General features: G+C 40.7%; 2 protein-coding genes across 2 annotated transcripts in view; one reads left to right on the top strand and one right to left on the bottom strand.

Moving 5' to 3' along the window:
- LOC139949976 (solute carrier family 22 member 18-like) overlaps positions 1-12,955 on the bottom strand; it is a 57,338-nt gene extending 44,383 nt beyond the window's left edge. The window contains exon 1 of the mRNA XM_071948587.1: positions 12,915-12,955. The gene's annotated coding sequence lies outside the window, so the exon portion shown is untranslated. The remainder of the gene's footprint in view (positions 1-12,914) is intronic.
- LOC139949974 (solute carrier organic anion transporter family member 2A1-like) lies at positions 1,515-13,462 on the top strand. The gene is made up of 12 exons (XM_071948579.1): positions 1,515-1,901; positions 4,902-5,162; positions 5,520-5,811; positions 6,467-6,677; positions 7,555-7,890; positions 8,382-8,546; positions 9,020-9,224; positions 9,732-9,909; positions 10,530-10,708; positions 11,061-11,125; positions 11,898-12,115; positions 12,920-13,462. The coding sequence occupies exons 2-12, from the start codon at positions 4,921-4,923 to the stop codon at positions 13,028-13,030; spliced, it is 2,202 nt and encodes a 733-aa protein (XP_071804680.1). The 5' UTR covers positions 1,515-1,901; positions 4,902-4,920; the 3' UTR covers positions 13,031-13,462.
- Positions 13,463-13,965: the final 503 nt, after the last annotated feature.

Here is a 13,965-nt window from a genome sequence, read left to right as displayed (position 1 = left end):
AAGCGAAAAAATCCTTGCTTAGTAAAATCAGATTACCGGTCAATATTGTTATGCTTAGTAAACAATAGCTAAATACCAGTCACAAGCAATCTATATGGCATGAAATTTTGGCCAGTAACATGTGTAAAATATACGAGCTATATTCGTGTTTAAGCAATTTTTTTGCTTAAGCAGCTCTATGAAATTGACCCCTTATACCTACACCATTAATAAGTCGAACAAGAGCGGCGGCGCAAGGTAAAAGCAAAGTATGCAGCAGGTCAGTTGTCAAGCATCGTGTCAGTTGTTTTGTTTTGCTTGTTTGTTCGGGGGGGGGGGGTGGAGGGGCAGGGACCGGGTAATTTGTTTTTGTATTTTCAACCCATGTTAATTACTGGCCGCAAGAAACATCTGGGTCCCAAAAAGTTTCGATCCAGTGTGATAGACTTGCGAAGTCCCTTTAAGCCAGTCGATTGCTCCCCGGTGACCAATTTTTCCCGAGGACAAGCGAGTCATGCTTGGTCATCAATTTAAAAGGCCTCTAAATAAAAATTCATAAATACCTCGGACAGTTTCGCTATTCCTATTGGTGGAGAGCGCGTCACGTGGGTGTGTATAAACCTTTGTTTATGACCAGTAAAAAGTGTTCGCTCGTCCCCAGTGCCTTGCTTTAAAACAAGAATCTGTGCAAGCTGATTAGCCCATCCCACCAGCGGTTCTGTTTACCCGAGGGCGGCGTAGGGCTTTACCATTTCATAGCTGGAGGGGTGTTGTGTTGAAAGAAATTATTGAACAATTATTACTTTTTGCATTTATTTTACTTTTTGACCAACAAGTGTTGATGTTTTTGACCGAAAAGGTATTTATGAATGGGAATCAAAGTGTGTTGAATCGGTTTTCAACTAGTGGTTTAAACCCGCCGAGGCCTGGTTCTTGATAATTTACCTCGACTTCGTCTCGGTCAAATTATCAAGAACCAGCCGTCGATTTCACCAAACTCTTCCTAACTTAGGATTAATCTTAGGACTAGGACGGGTTACTCGTCCTAACTCGAGTTAGGATTAATCCTAGCGTTTCGTGAAATCGGCTGCAGGCCTCGTTGGGAACTAGTTGAAAACCTCTTCACCACACATTTTGATTCCCTTATTTAAAAACGGCGCTGTTTAAGGTAACCAACTGTGCTAGCGCAAAGAACACTTCATCGGGAATAGGGCCTTGTGTACCTTCGTCTCTCAGTACCTTGTTTCCCGAGACAATAACTGACATGTTTTTCTCTTGGAGATACACTTGGGCTGGTTTACTGCAAAAAGTTCCCCATAATAAAATGGGATGGACGCCGGTGTCCTATACAGATATCTATAATTATTCCCAAGAGAATCTGTCCCATTGCAAATTAACATGGGCTAAAGGGGGATGATTCAGAAGAGGGCGCTTCTCATTAGAAAAAGTTTGTGACTGTACAGTATGGGGGGACAGAATCATCAGTCTCCCGTCACATCGGCCCTCATCCTGCACTTTTTCGGGTAGTGATCTATTATATGAGTTTGCCCACCGATTGCACTAGGCGCATGTTACACAATACTTAGTTCTGATTCAATTACTTGAGTTAAGACTATAAGTAAACTCGGTTCCTGGTAGTGACGGGGTGCTTTTGTTGTTAAGCTAGACGGGGTCAGCTATAGGTGTGTTGTATTATAACAATTCACTGATACAACAATACCATGAGGCCGCTGCCTGCAGAAAATGTTGAATAACCGATTAGACTTGTAGGCAGTACATGGGGTGGATCACAGTCAGTGCAAAGAGATAGTCACAATAAATGTAAGGCACAAACTTTCTCGCAGGTACACTCAGCTCTAGAAAAAACATGGGATTTGTGTTTTAAAACAACAAACTTACAGCTTTGGAACTTATGTACACAGGTAAGTTTATGATAGTTATTATTTTATACGCACTAATTACGGACGGTCACTTCCATCTAGGTCAAAGTGCGCTTCGTTTTAGAAAACAAACAGTTAAAAAAAAGGAATACCTAAAAAAACATCCTTAAAAAACCTAATTGCAATTGAACAATGGTTTTTGACTTTGCTGTTGTTAGCACGTTTCAATTTCTTCATATAGATTCTCATGTGTTTCTACCTCCATGTTTTGATTAAAAAGTTTCTACCCGAAATCCACCAGAGATATCAAAATCGTCAACGAAGCACGTACGACTATATAAAAAACACCGCTTTCCAAAGTTCTTTTTTCAGCAATCGAAAAATGAAGTGAACGTGTAAAAACCCACACATAACCTGCATTATTTTTCTTAACTCAAAATGCCATAATACGTACCCTTCTGAACTATTCATATTTGTGTTACATTGTGTGTTGATTAATTTAGGCTACTTATGTTTTCATTTACGTTTGTATTATTAGTAACATCTTAACTTGGCACATGAACATAATGTCCTAAATACATGTCATCCTTTTTAGAAGACTATAGCTTTAAAGGACCACAAAACCTGCACAAATCTTCCACTTAATGATGCATAACCAACATATATAAACAACACGCATAACCAACATATATAAACAACACGATTGAAGTTCAAAAGCTGTCGTCCATTTTAAGGCAAAGTTCGGCAAGTGTATTCAGCAGATTTAGCGTAATCGGTGATGGAACGAAGATAACATTATTGTTTCTGGTTATCCGACATAGTTTAGTTGATAAGCATGACCTGTTCACTACAAAACCATCAGAGTACACATAAATTTGTATTTCATTGTTAAAAGTCAGTATGGTATGATTTTACATACTGTTGGCGTGTGCTATGTGTGTTACGTGTGCTTTGACGTGTTTCTTTTGGCAAGAGCTGTTGGAAATCACTCATTGTATGTCGCTGTATAAGATCTTGCTGAATCATAACATGGTGATCAATATAAAAACCATTCCAATGTCTCTACTCTATTATACATTTCCTGTGCATATAACCTTCTTCGCACAAAACAGTGTTTGAATGGGGGGGGGGGGATCCAGCTTCTTGGGCACACTAGTATATAATGACGAATGACTATAGAGCCGGCTAGTCGAAACGTTTAGACGATTTACAAACTCAACCCGCGGCCGAGAAGCATAGAACGGCTCAGCCAAAGTAGTAGTCCCGGAAGACATCACAACGACAGTTCTTTTTATCCTAAGTGGTCTTCCGAATCCCAAAAATAGACTCCACACAAGAAGGATAAAATGTAGCAAGACAAATTCTCAAAGAGCAAATCTACTTAGCAAACTACAGACATGATGAATACCGCAAACCGTGCAATGCCTCAAAACTCATAAACATTGACAGTGATTGTTTACTCTTTTGGAGGGAATGTCTTCTTGCATTGTCTACACAGAGATGTGTGTATAAGAACCCAGAACATTAGATCAGTATCAAATAGAAGACTTTAAGACTTAAGTAAGAGCATGAGGTAGAATGAAGAGCTAACGTTGCTGCCCGTTCGAGTTAGGACGAGATCTTAGGATGGGTTCAATGCGTCCTAACGTCTTCGGATACGGAACTGAACTCGTCCTACAAGTCCTAAGATTAATCCCAAGTTAGGAAGGGTTTGGTGAAATCGTCGGCTAGCCCTGGTTGCGTATCTTCTGGTACTTATCTCGTCACTTAATACATCACAAAGCAAACGTATTGATTATTATGGTAAATTAATACGTGGTTCTTTGAGGGAAAAGCTTGGTAATTACTCCCCAAAAAATCAATGAAGATAAATACATAAGGTAAATAGCAAGGAAGAGCTGTTGAAGGCGCTTTGTGACCTTAGGGAAAAGGCACCTGATATAAATGCTGATAGTATGTATGTATGTATGGATAAAACATTGCTTGAAACGACCCATTTGAACTTTCGAACTTTCAAAAAGTTTCATAACCTTTTACTCATGATTTTCAACAAAACGCACAATTTTACACAAGGGTATTTTTTCCATTCATTGTTTCCTTGCAAGAACCCGAATGTTTACAGGTTTATTATTTCAAACATGTTGCCACACACCGAGTACAGGATAAACTGGTCTTTGACAATATTAGCATTATACCCTGCCTTTAAAATATCATTTTACTATTAGGGCCCCAATATACTAGCTGAGGGTCAACTTATTCCCAAATTGTTTATGGTGTATTTGTTTGAGCACACGGGTCACAAAATTTGCGTTTGAATAACACAATACATCTGATCAATAGCTGTTGCCTTTTGTGGCAGCGTGTTTTCAATCCTCGCGACCTTGGATGTGTGTCAACAAAAAAGTGTAGCTCAGTTTGATAGATTTTGGAAGAATACTTCCATTATTTTTGATAACAAGGCAATGCAACCAGCTTGGCAAGATCAATCGAAAAAAAATGCAACAACTCTCCAGAGAACACGGACATTGCTTTCTCATTGACGTACTTGAACACAGTGCTTCAATTAGTTGACATTTGGATAATATTTTTGTATATGTATAAATAACGTGTATATACCTCAAGTGGATGAGAAGTAGTGCCAGAATTTAGTTGAAAACTAAGATGGGTTTAAAGGAGATTGGTTCAAAAGAGGGCGCCATCACTGAAGAAATATGAACACAATTTGCCGTATATGGGGACAGACAGAATCCCCCATGGCAGGGGACAGAGTCTCCTGCCACTGGCAATGCGATTTACAGACGCACCACCACTATCATGCATTACAGGCGTGCATTTTTGACTCTCCAACATTTCCCAAACACACATGCGCAGGTAGTAAATGTGTGACGTCAGTGCGAGGTTGAATTACGTAAACATTTCAGACAAGTTTTATAGCAAGAAGATATTCATAATGGTGTTACCACAAACTACATGCAATGCCTCAAATCCCATAATAGGAGTAAAATTGTTATACTTACCAGTCCCATTTCATCGGTTTTTAAGGAAACACAACTGGATCATCATGACTGTAGACAACGAGACGAAGAACGGCTACCACCCGGTGCAGAATGGAGACAACATCACTGCTGGAGACAAGACTAAGAAACAGATGGTCTCTGACGAAGAGGCATATCGAGATGATCAACTTAAGCAAGAAGAGAAGTGTTGCTGCGGCTTCATGCAACGCCTGGCATCGCCATACCTTTTCGGCGTCTTAGTTTGCTCGCTGTACTTCATACAGGCGGCTGCATTTGCTTCAAATGGGTAAAAACAAAATAAAATACACTTACAAATTTAGGCCGAGCTTTTTAGATTTAAAGGGAAATTATAATCATAAATAAATATAGATTTGTATAATAAAACAACATGCGAACATTTGATTTCAAAAGGTACTCGCGTGTAGAGATATCGCCGACAAACCGGACTGGTTATAACCAAGCAGGAAAAATAACCCGTACTTGGAATACACAATCTAAGAATTTTGTTTACGTTTTTCTATATTGCAAATGTACGGGGATTAAAACATATCTTTCCAAAAGCAGCATTAAAGTGAGATGATTCTCAAAATGTTCGTTTTCCGATAATCACGAAGTCTCATCTTTTCTTTATTTTTGTTTGCAGAGGTGGTGTTTTGAGTACAATCGAGAGACGTTTCCAGCTCAAGACATCAGAGCTCGCACCATTCCTTATCGCCAATGACATAATGAGCGTCATCCTGGTCCTCTTCGTGACGTACTACGGTCACACCAGTCACCGACCTCGCCTCATCGGTGGAGGAGGCTTTCTCGTCGGCGTAGGTCTCCTGCTCTGCACGCTGCCACAATTCATCTATGATACACCGCCGCAGTTCACTTCAAAACAAGTAGGAATGGAAAACAATACAACACCATCCGCAGGCGGAGAGACATATCAGGTAGGTTTGTGTGTTTGTTTGTTTTTGTTTTTGTTTGTTTGGGGTTTGCTAATCAGACGGAACTTATTGCTAAAAACGTACAGAAGGATGCTTACTAAACCGGTTTTGATTTCGCACTATCCCTTCCTGCGGGTTGAGCTTCAACAGATAGGTAAATGAATGAAGAAGAAGTCGGAAGGAAATAGACAAGACGTCTTTGACCACCATCTTTGATGCAAGACAATACGCCTCTCTTAATATTTATGCATGACGTCATAATTCTTATCCAAAATGAGGCTATGGACGCACGTCCCCCATCACTTGCAGTGGCTGCGCCCATCGCCTCGTTTTGAGTTAGCATTGTGACGTACCTCATGCATAAATATTAAGAGAGGCGTATGGAACAGTGCACGCATGTACGCGCTGCGCACGACTCTCAGCAAATGGTAGCCTTTCCCGCGTGCACGTCATCAAATATGGCGGCCATGCCAATGCAAGGGGTCTAAACATAAGACATCAGACATTTTATTGAAACTACATTGCTCGAACAAGTCTAAAACGCACCACTTAATATCAAAAAGTTACAAAAGGCAGATACATCTTAAGCTCTCTATGAGCTTACCCTAGAGTTGATTTAATACTCTGCTGACTAAACTGTTTCCGTTGTGACATGAAGGTTTGTCAGATAGCTGATGATACAATGGGAGGTGAATCTCATGAGGTATGCACTGAAGAAGAGGAGAGGAACTCGGGTTCACTCATGTGGCAGGTATCCTGGATCATCATTGGTCAGCTGTTAACTGGGATAGGTACCAGTCCGATCTCACCACTGTCTGTTACGTACATGGATGATAGCCTCAAGCGTACATCAACATCAGTTTATGTAGGTACGTATATCACCAGTCTCAATTTATGAATTGCGAGGTGGGGATACAGTCTCTGTAAAAAAAAAAACAACACATGAAAACATTATTATAGCCATTGATGTATACGGTGTTTTGGTGTACCATTGTCACAATGAAATCTGTCCGCCGGAGATTGTGTCCCCCCATATGGAAATTAATGTGGGCCGAAAGGAGGATATTTTAAGGCACAATCAGAAGAAGTTTGTACGTTGTATGCTGCCGGGCCAAACGTTACTGTCAAACAATTTTCTCAAATTGTGTATTATAATATCGAATTCTTATATAGCGCACGTATCTACCAAACAAGGTACTCAAGGCGCTGAGTATTTACAAACTTTCAGAAAGATAGGTTGTTGAAGTGGTGAATTTTGAGACCCAATTATGTAGCACCTTATAAGGGTTTAGAAGGTGCTACGGCGCAAATTAGCAGCCACAGCCAGGAACACCGGGGCGAACCCCTTCTCTTTTCGATAAGTGCACTGGGTTCTTTTACATGCGTTACACACTACATGGGACCAACGGCTTTACGTCCCATACGAAGGACGAAGCAATGGTTAGGTGTCTTGCTTAATGACACAAGTGTCTTAATGACACAAGTGTCACGGCTGGGGATTTGAACCCACACTCTGCTGATCAGAAACACCAGAGTTTCGGTTTTCGGCGATGTCTCAAAAATGCGACCTCCGTTTGCAATTAAATGTTCACATGATCGTTATAAAATATTGTGTATAAACATAATATGAAGAGCAAAAAATCGAACGGTTCCAAAAACCAAATGTATATGCCCTTCCGTTTAATGCTCGACACAAAGAAATGAGCTATTATTTGTTTTAATTTTATTCTCATCCACTACTCGCAGCCTGCATGTTCATATCTAGCTCTCTCGGCTCCCTTTGTGGCTTCACAATCAGCGGGTTCTGTCTCTCCATAAACGCCGACTTCCTCAAGGGTACAGTGTTCACCACACCGGGTGAGCCCAACTGGCTTGGTGCATGGTGGCTAACGTATGCGATAACAGGCGTGTTGACCATAGCAGTCAGCATTCCAATCATGATGTTTCCTAAGAAGATGCACCCCAAGAAGAAGGAGGCTGATGATGGACTGGAAAAGGAGGGCCAAGAACAGAATGGTATCGGGTCCCTCTACCGACTCAATGCACATAATGAAGGCAAGGGGATCTGCGCAAGTTTAAAAGGTAAGTAAAACGAAAGTGTATATGACCGAGGGGGTCCGGGGTGGGACCCCATGCCTACCTTGGTTTAAGGGCCCAAGGTGCGGCCTGGACTTTGTGCAGCGAGAGTCCTCCCGGAGTACGAGTACGGGAACATAGGAATTGGATGACTTCAGAGGAGAGGGCTCATCATGGAGGCCAGCAGAGCTCCGTCCCCCACAATAGCCGTCCTCCCAAGGCCAGTTCAGGAGATGGTTTCACAACACTATGAGTCTCCAAAGGTCTCTTATGCTTGCAAGTTGTCCTGCTGCTGCCACAGATGGTATGTCAGCCTCTTCGCAGATTATTGCTTGATATCGTCGAGCCATCCTTTTCCAGGTCAACTTCACTCATTTGTTGTTCTTCAAAGAAATTTGCTAAAGCAGATTTTGTTGTTTTAACATCTTTATGAAATTGGGCCCAGGTTAACTTACTCCAGAGTCTCCAGACCAATACTTATGTTTATCTTCCTACAGGTTTCTTGAGTGCCATTCGTCGATTGGTGACCAATCTCACCTTCATGTCACTCATTCTCGGAGTCTGCGCATTCCTGTTTTCCATGATGGGTGGCTTTGTGTTCATGGCCAAATACATCGAGACGCAGTTTTCCGTTTCAGCTGCCATGGCCCCAATGATTTTTGGTAAGACAGTAGTTTAAAGTAAAACCCAGTTTACCACCATGTTTTTCCCCATATGTCAAAGTAATTCATAATAAAAATAATACTTGCTTTAAGTAAGTATCATTTTTATAGCGCAAATATACGTCACTCGACGACAGTCAAGGCACTTTAACATACAGTTTTTTCCTGGTATGTGGGACTACGTTTGAAATGTGAGACCTACTCCTACAGCAACATCGGTTAACAAGGTGCTGTGGCGCAATATGTAGCTAATAAAACACCTGTACTTTATGATAAGTGCACTGGATTCTTTTACGTGCGTTATACACAACAGATGGGACCAGCGGCTTTACGTCCCATCCGAAGGACGAAACATCACGGTTAAGTGTGTAGCTTAAGTGTATTGCTTAAGTTTTGAATCATGGTTTTTGACAATAACTATTCCGGTATTATATCTTGAAATACAATTTTATTGAGAAGGACATTCTTTGCAGGCATTATGATGGCACCGGGCTCCCTGTTCGGCAACCTGATTGGAGGCTTTGTGGTCAAGAAACTCAAACTGACCAAGAAGGGCATGGCTCGAATGGTGGTCGTACTCAAGCCATTTTCTCTGGTGTTCATCATCATGTTCTTCTTCATTGGTTGTGAAAATCGGGATATCGCCGGCATAACTGTCAATTATCCAACGTCAAACAGGTTAGTTAAAGTATTGGACTTTTGTAATATCTGCGAAGGGTGGGGGTGTTACAACAAATTATGTTAGCTTGGATGAATTTACGGACTAACTCTCTCTATACAAAACGTGTCCATTTTATTTTCTTCAAACCTAGCCGTAGGCTTGAAGTTATTCTCAATTCATTCATAATATAGCCGAGTATGGGTTATGTGAATCGTAAAACAAGCAGGGTGTGTAGGCGTGTGGAAGTGCACCACAAGTGGTAAAATATTTGTCAATATTGAACTGTGAATGATTTATTTTTTGTTATCAAAGCACGCTAGAATGGCTATGACCACTGGTGCTATTTACACATTAAGAGCTCCCCGGGAGCTGAGGCATGACGTTTGTAATGCGTTTTGTCACAATGCAAGTTACCATGAAAATAGAATTGATAACGTATTCATCAATCTTAAAGTTGTTGCAACTGAGACCAGTCATAATATAAACAGTTTTGACATGGAATACCTTTATTGCATTTCCCAAAGGACAACCGTTGATCTACCGAATCTCAATGCAAATTGCAACGCTGACTGCGCGTGCCCATCAGACTACACGCCCGTCTGTGGCTCAGACGGTGTGACGTATGCGACGCCGTGCCACGCTGGTTGCCTAGCAACGATGGAAGAAGTGCTCGGCGGGGAAGTGGACACTATGAACGTAACGGTGAGAGAACGCCCGATTAAGCTTTCACAATTGTTTTTCGATGAAGCGATTTTCAAAAACAAAGATTATTGGAATATTAAAGATTCCTAAAATTGGGTACAAATATTAAGTCCGTGATATTGTTTTTGAAAAGATCTTAACGTAAATCTGAATCTGAATTGGATGGTCGGCAAAGCATCTTAATGAAAGCATCACACGAACTTTTTGTAATGAAGACAATGAAGAAATTTCAGTTGTTAGACATGAGATGAAAACCCCTACATCCCAAGGAAAACCCACGCAGTCAGGTAGGGACTTATGACAAACACAATCAATATTATGCAAGGCTCCGGTCCGGGCTCGAACCGGGGTCCACAGAGGTGAAAGGCAGGGACAGAAATGACTGATAACCTGACCAAATCTGGAATACAAATTAGCAAATAAACCAAAATTCATGAAAAAAAAAATTGACCGAGGAAGACACTAGGTATTTAGTAATCCAACAAGTTGAACTCAGCCCATCAAACGTGTGACTCTGCATTATAAACCATGACTGATTCCTTTCTCACCTTTATGAAAAACAATGAGCTCCTTTAACACAATGTGACCTTTTGAATCCATCTTCCCCCTTTCATATTCAGATGTATACAAATTGTAGCTGCATCACTGGTGTTGATAGCGATGGGGTTTTCCATCACACCGCGGTACCAGGCGAGTGCCCGAAGGAGTGCAACTCACTCGTTCCATTTGTAGCTCTCTCCATGGTCAGTGCTCTGCTTGCAACCATAATGGGCAATCCAGGGTTCATGCTCCAACTCAGGTTTGTCATTTTGTTATGCTTTTATCATAGGGGATACAGCCCAATCGGTCTGGCCACTTGGTGTGGAACGGAGCTCTGCCGGGCCTCACAAGCGGGCGTCTGTGGCCATTGGCCATTTCTCATACGGCTCTTGTGCCTTCCTGGCAAGGGTTTTGCCGTATAGTGTGGTTTTTGAATTATTTCATCCCCAGAATGTTAGTAATCATGGGATCACACAATTTGTGGTTGGATGATGTATTTATCGGCAAGTATAGAGACAATTATTTTATCAAAATCAATGATCGATGTTCGATGATGCGGTCAATCGAATTAATCATCAATATCGATGTTAATTTCGAATTTGTCAATGCAGGACTGTACACGATGACGATCGTTCAATAGCTGTTGGATTCACTTCATTGTTGCTACGCCTATTCGGTAAGGTTATTTGATGTTATTATTCCGGTCTGTTTTGCCCTTTCCCGTCTTTATTTTTCACCCGAATATCCCTTTTCAGGCAATTGGTTTGTAAATATCTAATGGAATCAAGATTTGGTAATTTATGCGGAAATCACCAATACAACAAATTACAGACATCACTCTTCACTAAAATAAATCAGTTTAAGAAAATATCAATATTGTTCATTCATCATACTAAATTAGTTATTTTTGTGATAATTATGCATACATATTCTAAACATTTAGCCATTCCAACTTCTCAACAACATCAGCGGCAGCAACATCAGCAGCAGCAATAACAACAACATGATAATGAAAAAAAAAGGAAATAACCAAACAAAACATCTATACCAAACAAACACGTAAAACAAATTTGACGATTGGTGTTTGATTAGAACATGCAAACAAACTGGCTTCACCGTATGTATTTTTTGTTATGAGGCGGTTTTGTGGTGCATATTTCTGCTGAGAAACTCATCCGTATAATAGCTGGATTCGAACTGACAATGTCGTAGGTCAGTTGGTAAGACTATGTTCTAGATTGACTAGGGTCGTGGGTTCGAATCCTACCCGAGTAATATGCATGTGATATTTTTTAACAGAACTCGGGGGTCGGGGAAAGTACTATAAGTAAACATTGCTTACACACATCGGCGTAAGGGTAAAACCAAAAGGTATTCTATATCCCCGATGCAAACTTAAACATCTAGCAAATCTATTATGTTGATCGTTCTGTTCATTTCTCATGTAGGATTTATTCCATCACCAATTGTCTTCGGCTCAGCCATTCAAACAGCATGTATCTTTCTCCAGTCGTCTTGTGGTAAGACGGGTAACTGCTTGGTCTACGACATCGTGCATTTCAGATATACGCTCATGGGCCTGACCTTCGGATTTGAATGTCTGGCTACGGTGGCGTTCGCCGTGTGTTACTTCTCGATCAAGGAAGATAAGCAACCAGAAGCAGAGGTTTGTTAAGTGTGGGGCGCCCTCAAGAAGATATACATACTTAGTAGGCGTGTACCCAAGAAGATGGCTTTCGTCCTCCATTATCACGTTAAAAAGTACATCTACATGTATACCCTCTTAATCCCCTTGGGTTGTTAAAACACAGTTAAAAGACAAAGAAACATAACAATGTTCAAACTTTTGGCAGGTTGCAAGTGAGCCATGCCGTTGAGAACGCTAAATAAAGGGCATGCATTGAATCAATGGTGAGTCGTCACTGGAAAAGACAGGACAAACATGATTTTGTTTATGATCTGTAAACTTGTATCAAACAAACAGCTTACAACGGCAATGGGCCGATGCATGATGACGCAGCGATCTATAGCCATAGTCATATAGATCAAGCCGGACAAGGCCTTACAAACTAAGTTGAATGTGTGGCTAAGGTGCAAGGTGCAACATGCATGACATCATCTCGTTTGACGTCATCGTAATACACAGACACTATGGCCAAGTTGAAGCAGCGACCATTTGTCAACCACTAGTCAATGTTCCATGGTTACCTATGCTTGCCATACATCCTGGGAACCAGGCAAAGTCGCCCAATTGGTCGACAACAGTCCCTCGCTCGAACTTGCTCTCTGTTTAACCCTGTTCAACACATCCTTTCATTTGTTTTTAATAATCAGCAAACAGACATACATAATATAATATGTGTATTGTTCTTATCTGTGTATTGTTCTTACCACATATGCACGGAACAAATTGGTTAACACAGTCACATACTTTGTATTATTACATTAATGATATTGTTACTCACCCCAGGGTTTCCAACCAATGCAAGAAGTCAATGGAAGAGACGGAACTACTTTCTCTGACCATGGGGAAGATGAGGACAACGACCTTGAGCTTGAATTCAAACAGTCAGGTGTATAAAGGAGTCGCTGTCTGGGGCTTAGGTTGGCCTCTTGTGTCGAAGCCCTGAGTGTCTCTAGTTGTGCACACTATTTTAAGAGAAAATAGGAAAGAGACGTTATTTTTTAAAGGCACTGGACACGTTTAAAGGAGTCGCTGTCAGGTTAGGTTTGCCTCTTGTGTCGAAGCTATCGGTGCCTCTAGTTTCGATCATTATTATTGAGAGAGAAAAGTTAAAAGAGAACAGTTTTTAAAAGCGCATTAAAATGTTGTGTGGATGTCGTCTGCATGACGTCATAATGATGACGTATCCGTCGCATTAACCGTATCCGTTCGAATGCGAAACATCCCTCATAATTGTTCTTGACTACGAGATAAACAATTTTACATATGTTTTTTTATGAATAACTTGTAATGTAACCATGAATATAATAAAGCATTTATTTTATGTTACTTTACCGTTGTTTACAATGTATTGTTATATTGTCCACATAATTTTAGGAATTTAACACCATTTAGAGGTAGATAAACAAGTCTCTTACCTCACGTGATGTGAATGAAATTTGGTTTAAGAGTCTCTGTTGGCTTTGGTGATAAGGCTGCTCTCACTTCAACAACAAAGTTTCATAGATGAGAAAGACGACGCTTTGGCTCGATTTATAGAGGAAATTGAATGTTCCACCTTCCGCCACACGGTGTAAGTCTCCAGGATCTAAATGTATTCAAGGAAAAGAGGGAAGTTTTTTATTGCGCAAACCCAAATAAGAAATGGGGTATAGGAGGCATCATAACAATACACAGGTGGACACATTTCTAAGAACAGTAGACAATGTGCCTATAAGTATTATGGGGAAACCACTGTACAAAGTTTCCAGTTACTTTATGCCAATTGATCTGCTACCATGGGTTCCATATCATTTAAACAAACAGGTCTGTTTACATGTACCGTTTATATA

Source organism: Asterias amurensis, chromosome 17, assembly GCF_032118995.1.
Source record: "Asterias amurensis chromosome 17, ASM3211899v1".
NCBI classification, from domain to species: domain Eukaryota; kingdom Metazoa; phylum Echinodermata; class Asteroidea; order Forcipulatida; family Asteriidae; genus Asterias; species Asterias amurensis.
This window is presented reverse-complemented; position numbering and strand designations above follow the sequence as displayed.

Coding starts and splice junctions, on each gene's coding strand:
- LOC139949974 (XM_071948579.1), top strand. CDS start 4,921: ATGACTGTAGACAACGAGACGAAGAACGGCTACCACCCGGTGCAGAAT. Junction 8,547..9,019: donor CATGGCCCCAATGATTTTTG/GTAAGACAGTAG, acceptor CATTCTTTGCAG/GCATTATGATGGCACCGGGC. Junction 12,116..12,919: donor ATAAGCAACCAGAAGCAGAG/GTTTGTTAAGTG, acceptor TACTCACCCCAG/GGTTTCCAACCAATGCAAGA.